The sequence below is a fragment of the Antrostomus carolinensis genome, unplaced genomic scaffold, assembly GCF_000700745.2.
Source record: "Antrostomus carolinensis isolate BGI_N321 unplaced genomic scaffold, ASM70074v2 scaffold42954, whole genome shotgun sequence".
Lineage (NCBI taxonomy): Eukaryota > Metazoa > Chordata > Aves > Caprimulgiformes > Caprimulgidae > Antrostomus > Antrostomus carolinensis.
The window spans coordinates 1-7,136 of record NW_010312169.1 but is presented as its reverse complement, the minus strand read 5'-3'; the positions used below and the strand labels follow the sequence as shown (position 1 = coordinate 7,136).

Here is a 7,136-nt window from a genome sequence, read left to right as displayed (position 1 = left end):
GTTGAGGCCAGAATTTGATTAAAGTCTGCTTTCACCGACTTCTCCTATGTTTCCTCCTGATGGACACATGCTGCAGCAGCTCTTTGGGGCTATTTATGTTTGCTTGTGGTGCAGGAGAGAACCATGACCTTCTCTTGAAGGTTAGACATAGGATAAATTCGAGCAGGATAACAAAAATGAGCATAATTGAGTTTTTTCTATAGTCTTAGCTTCTTTCAAGAAATCACATTTTGTTTTACCAGCAAAAATGTGGCACATTGGTGAGCTTTACTTATAACAGTATAAATAAAAAACCTTCTAGCTACCAAATACGATGGACTATCACATTAGTAAGACATGCAACTATGTTCCAACCCTAATTCGAAAAAATCAAGCTGCAAATTCACCTTGCAATTTAGGCAGAAAGAAGGTATTTTTTGTCAGAAGCAATGATGAAGTAAAATTAAATAAGGCAAAATCAGTTTAAAACCCCCTGATGAAACCCCTTTGTGTTTGTTTTCTTTTAAATGGTCTACTTCTAGGATCACTTTCTGTAAATGATAAAATATTTAGGTGATCCATGCCTATGGAATTTTTAATACTCTTAGGCTTAGATTTTTTTGCTTGTTTGTGCCTTTATGCTCTTTCCATACATAGGTCTGGGATTTAATCTATAGATGGAAGATGGCAAGTGATAACAAAGTGATCTTCTACATTTATTAAGATTTGGAGACGTTTGTAAATGATTATCTTAACTTTTAGAACTTTTGGAAAACAGAGGGAATAGCCATGTCTGAGAAACAGTGATAGAAATGTGAGGAAGGAAAGCTATTTGTTCTGCAGATGGAGAAAAGTAGCATTTCTTCTCTTCAGAGTTGCTTTGGGCATAGGTTGTCCCAAGAGTCAGCTTCTGGTCTGTGAAGTCAGCTTGATACCAAATCCTGGTGGAGTCAATGTAAGTGTCATAGAGCAGTTAAGTAATTTGGATGTGGAAGTAGGTTCAAGGCAATTGTGTTGTTCATGAGAGATAGCTTAAGTGGAGGTAAGTTGTGATAAATGTCTTCCTGTTCAATGCTATCGTGTTGCCAGGCATGAGTCAACAGAAGCAAATACTGTTTGTTTTAATTACCTGTATTTTATTGTTTTAAGCCCTTCATTTTTGCTGAATGCTGCCATTGCTGTAGGTAGCAAGTGGCTTGACTAAAAATTCTGCTTGAGACTGCTGCCATGAAGAAATCAGAAGGTGGCTTTAAGCATTTCTGAACCTTTTCCTCTCAGAGTGCCAGAAAGCTTTTAATTATGTTTTAAAGGTAGGAGAAAAATAACTTTTCTGCTGAGACTAACTGATTGAAGGTATGAAGTAAAGGAAAATACTCAGGACTATCTCCTTGTCTATTTACATGAGATGTTTTTAGCATCCCTAGTAAACCTTAATCTAAAAATTACTGTGAGTTTTGAGGATAGTCATGATTGTAATAATAATGAAACAACTACACTGCAGTGAATACTAGATTAATATTGAACTGGAATTTTTCAGAGATGTGAAAGACAGAGGTTTCAGACTTTTAGGAAATGGTCATTATTTGTTGGCTGGTTTTGCAGTATAGTTTTAGCAGAGGGTCCAGAAGCATTGTATGTCTTTTAATACCAGCAAAAATATGTCTGAGAAATAGATGTTTGCTAAATTCTTGCATTTGAATATCATGCTTGTAACAGCTGTGCTATTCAGTAGTGTTTTAGAGGAAAAAGGAACAGTCTGGAGCAGTTTGATTTGGAACATAAATTCTTCCTGTCTACAGCAGATTATTTCTTGCCGTGAACTCTGTGTGCTTCGTGAACTGAACACATACACATTAACTGTGCTTCTGAAAGCCTTTCTACAAAAACATAGGATCATAGAATGGTTTGGATTGGAAGGGACCTTAAAGATCATCTAGTTCCAATCCCCTACATCTAGCAGATAATTTTAAGTTAGATTCTCATCTCACAAAATTAGTATTTTCTGTAGTTTATTAAGTTCCCTTGCTTTTGGTGGGAACCATAACAACCAAAAAACCAAAAAAATCTCCTAGATAATTGCTCTGGATGAAACTTCAGGAACTTTACCTCTATTTTTATTTTTTAATTCTATAAAATGTACTAGTTGTGGTCTTACTGTTACTGACTAAAAACAACTTAAAGGAAATTGTCTGTCATTTTGAAGCATTAACTGTATTGTTTCCTTATCCATTTGGATCACCAGCATCAAAATTGTAAGCAGTCATCTGGTTTGATGGAATATTACACAAGATTTTTTTATGTCATTTTCTGAATTATCAAGCATGCTCTTTGAGCAGTGTTGTAATGTTTGTTAAAATGTTGCTGACACCTGGTAAAGACTGTGTGTATGCATGTGTATAGATAAAACTTGATTATATTAATTTACTCAGAATTATTTTGGACTTTGCTTTTTTGAATCCCTTTTTTGTAAATTCGGTTCTATATAGCAATACTTGGGATGGAGCTGGAGATTTAAAAGGGGCATTCAATTGGAATGTGACTATCTTTTTTTTTTCCTCTTTAAATGCCATTCAGTATCAATGCCAGCCTGTATTTCCTCTTTCTCTTCTTTGTCATTTGTTTCTTGATCATATGTAGCAGCAACATGGGGGCTTTTATTCAATTAGTACAAAATAAAGGGGTGTGTGCATATATATGCTCATATATGTGCGTGTTTATATAAATATGCAGTCGGGGGTGAGGAGGATTAGTTACATTAATGAATAAGAGATTTTTAATGTTCAAATCTTCAAAGCCACGAGCATCTTTAATTTCCTTAAGTTAATTATTAATAGTTAAACTGTTGAAATAAATAGCATTAGAGACCTGAGTCTGAATATGCAGAAACGGGAATAAAACCTAATATAGCCCATACAGGAGTTCAGGTACCAGTATTATATGTTTCTGAGGTTTTATTTGCCTCTGATGATTATAACAACAACGAAAATATTCTTTCTGTTAAGTTTGTGAACAGATTCTCTTGATTCCAGTTGTGGCGCTGTAAGTTTTATCCAGGTCATTAGAGACCTGAGTCTGAATATGCAGAAACAGGAATAAAACCTAATATAGCCCATGCAGGAGTTCAGGTGCCAGTATTATATGTTTCTGAGGTTTTATTTGACTCTGATGATTATAACAACAACAAAAAAATTCTTTCTATTAAGTTTGTGAACAGATTCTCTTCTTGATTCCAGTTGTGGCGCTCTAAGTTTTATCCAGGCGTTAGAGTTGGTACTTAACATAATTTCTCCAAATTCATCGAGTATTGAAATCTGGTAGGTACTTTTTTGTCTCAGGAATAGTTTCAGAGCCATTGCATATTTTTTCCAGAATTAAAATTCTTTCTGTGTAAAGAATCAAGAATGTTTAAGTCACTTTTCCTTAGCTCTGTCACTGTCTTAAGCCACTGGCTAGAGCTGAAGAGTTGCAGCTCACCAGGTACAGCTGAGTGGTGGCTCTTACATCGGTCAGTGTTTTGCATGTTTCCACCAGTGCCTCTGATCTTGTTCTCCTTGTTCTTTTCTCTCGTTGTGGCTATAGTGCCACCGTATGCAATCCCTATTTTATTTACTTTGTTCCGTAATAGTCACCCCTCTTTGGTTGCATTGTATGAAGTTTCAGTTTCTAATATCCAGTTTTTCTTGAGAAATCCCAGTTCAAATCCAAGGCTAGGAGTTACTTTTTTTTTTTTTTCTTTAGATAACTTTGCTAGGTGGTGAGAGCAGGACTGCTTTGAGGGCGTAGTGTTTAGTCAAAGTAGCATTGATTGCTATGTGTGCTTCTGATCATAGACATATGTTTGCCTTCCGGTAAGAGAAGAAACAGGATGAGCAGCCTAAGGCATGAAAGAATGAATTTCTCTCAGATAAATTAAAAAACCCAGTTGGATACAAAGTACAGAAATGGAAAATTGCAGTGGAGTAAGGAATCCCAGGAACTTGAGATCTTACCTTCCTGGGGAAGATCACAAGCCACAAAATTCAGTGCAAAGGGAAACTCCAGCAAAGAAAAAGAGGAGGGAGAAGCTAGGACTGGGACTTTGTGAACTGCATCCAAAATGACAAGAGGAAACATATTTGAGTATAGAACTCATTGAAGGGTAGGTAACGTAATGAAAAAAAGTCCAACAGGTCACATTGATCAGTGGAAATAAAACTCTTCTAAAGAAATATGGAGAGTACAGATCCAGTGTAATCAGCATTAACTCTGTCATTATTGGGAAGGGGAGGTTTTTAAGCTTTTTTAACTTTGTTTAAACAGCACCATGTTTATTTTAAAACAAAATGGAATGTTTCCAAAAGAAAATTTAATTTTATGAAAAGGCAGACAAAAAATTAGTAATATACACTTGCTTTTTTAAGTTTTGCAAAGTGCAAGTGGTGAGCCGGTTCTCAGCTGGAAAGGGAGTTATTCACAAATCTTTGCTTATTCGGGTAATAATTTTGTAGATTCTTCTGTTCTCTTAGATAACGTGTCCCAGGCATATTCTATGACTGCATTACAGACCTAGCAGTCTGGATAAAATTTGTGAAGCTGAAACACCACAATTACTCTGAGTAACTGGAGCATGGAATACAGATTAGCTTGAGTCAGAAAACTCTTTGTGCCTCCCCCACTTTGGTGCATCCCCGAGCCTGCAAGTGTGCAGGCTGATGTCATACACCAAGCAACAGTCCCCGGGAGAGGAGCTTGACTGAGAAGTTTAGTGCTAGGAAATTAAAAGCTGCCGCTGAGGGGTTGCTGAGCCAAGCTGTGCGGCAACGCTCTCAAAATGCGGTGCCTGTGTGCAGTCCTCAGACCCCTCAGCAGCGATAGCTCGTGCTCCATCTATTACAAACAGAGACCTGCTTCAGAAGAGTAAGTTGTAATTTTAAATGTATATGTTTGAGTTCCTGGATGTGCTTTCCTCGAGTTTAAACGGCCTTTTTTTTTTTTTACCTCTTCTGTTACTGTAGGCACATCTGAACTTGGTTTTTTCCCTCTCCCCGCTCTGAATTCCAGCTTTTGAGGCAGTTGTACTAAGAAAGATTTGAATATATTGATAGGACTGAAAGACACTTTTCATGGTGACCTCTAAAATATCTCAAGCTGTGAACTAACGCTACTCTGGAGTGGGGAGAGCTCTTCAGCTCGAGATTTCGGAATAAGTGAAGCACTCTTGTGTGCTTCTCTACATTTTATTCTGTAAAAAGATGCAAGTAGTGAATTCAAATCTCAGCTGCCCTTTTCTGAAAAGCTACTTATTTAGGCAGTTGTGACAAAGTTGATGATTCACTGTTCAAAAGTTTTTTTTCCTGTTCGGCTAAGTGATACCTTTTTAAAAATCTACTGCATGGCTATGGACCAGAGTTTGATTTGGCATGTACTGCCTAGGATATTGTGGTACTTGCAGGCATCAACTGAAATTGTGACATGAAAGAGCCATTGTCTTTGGCAAAGCAGCTGTGCTCTTAAGCTAAAGACATTAACTTTTAAGCTGCTATTAATTAAAAAATAGTTATGAACTGTTGTGATATTCAAACAGTATTTTAACCCACCCATATTTTATTCAAAGTAAACCTTTCCATTATGTTCTATGTTGTATTAGTCCTTTGTAAATAAATGAAGGACATGAACTGTAAGCTTTGATCTAAAGTAACATTCATTTTGCCAGATATTTTATGTCTGTGAAGCTGCAGAGGTAGCAGGTTGGTATAGCATGAACAGACTGCTAACGGGTCTGCATGATGGAAATACTCAGACACAGTTTGGGTCTTATTGTATTAAACAGTGCATGTCAAAACTTGTCAGAGGGAAGCACAGAAGTGTGTGAAAGAAAACATGGTCCTCTTGGGAATGTTGGAAGGAAAGCTATGTCATTCAGTTTTAATTACACCTATTAACACTGCTCATGTAAAAGGCTTCCTGATGATGCAAACTTTGTGTACATTTCAAGTGAGCTGAGGCTTAAAACTTGCTCTGTAGGTTCCTATAGTGTGATTAAGTAGAAAGGAGGTGATAAACAATCAAGTGTCTTGTGTCGAAGAGCAGTGAATGGCCTGGAAACTGCTGCAACATTGTGTAACCACAGTGTGTTTAGTTAAAGGAATTGCAGAGTAAACAGGGAAAACAAGATAATATCAGGTTTTTATTTCAGGTTTCCAAGTAGTTGATTTAAATTCAGCTACAGTAAGGTTTTTTCCTGTTTTCTGGCACATCTGTTTCATAATGCTGAAGTCTGGAGGAAATAGAACAGTGATAATGAAAATTAGAAATGTGAATGTGGGTGAAATGTGAAATGATAACCAATGTTCCTCCTGCTGTAGAGGCCTTAAATTGAAAAAAAAAAAAGGAAAAAAAGAGCATTGTGTTAATGGATAGCTCAGCAAATACCATTTATATAATGCATTTGTCCACACCCAGCAGCATGGAGACGGACGAAGTAATTAAGAATGAAAATTTTTGTCTTTGCAATCTGAAGGCAAAAATCAGCACTGCTCAGAACAATGTAAGATTGAACAGACTGTGGTATTTGTGATTGGCTTGTACTGGTATGTTGGAGAGAAAAGAGAAGCTGCATAGATGTGTGTATGGATTGTGCTCCCTGAAATGGGGAGGAAGAACAGATAATGTGTAAAGGAGACAGTTGATAAAGTTAGGCAGCAGGGGCTGTGCATCTGGCTGAAGCAAACAAAGTGCAAAGAATGAGTTGAAACGTTTACTTGAAGATACATATCGAGCACTACAGGTACTCTGATGCTGACATGAATGGCGTGTGCCTACAGGGAGAATTGCTGGATGAAACAAGAAAAGCAGTAGGGTGCACACGATCAGTGTCGTATACACAAGGAATTGAAATTTAAAACCACTGAGTACCTTGAGGCTGATGGACTTCCCCAGGTGAGCTTTGGTAAAGCCTTCTGTGGAAACTGGGTGCTCTACCCTCCTTCAGCTTAGTGTTCTAAGTAAAGTAACCTGAATCCTCATAACACTGTAAAACCAAAACATGAGTATCCTTAGTCTTGTTCAGGGTGCCACCAGAATCAGTTGTCTAGTTCTGAAGTTGGTGTGATTTTTATGCTGAATAAAGGGTGTGACTAAAAGCATAAGGTGACGTGCGGAAAAGAGACTCCACAACT

The 7,136-nt window shown here is 37.3% G+C and overlaps 1 protein-coding gene across 1 annotated transcript in view; it reads left to right on the top strand.

Moving 5' to 3' along the window:
* The window catches only part of LOC104524163 (rho guanine nucleotide exchange factor 7-like), a gene marked incomplete at both ends in the record, with an annotated part of 19,430 nt that extends 16,137 nt beyond the window's left edge, over positions 1-3,293 (top strand). Inside the window, one exon of the mRNA XM_010166950.1 lies at positions 3,213-3,293. Within this exon, the coding sequence (XP_010165252.1) occupies positions 3,213-3,293 (81 nt within the window). The remainder of the gene's footprint in view (positions 1-3,212) is intronic.
* Between the last annotated feature and the right edge of the window lie 3,843 nt (positions 3,294-7,136).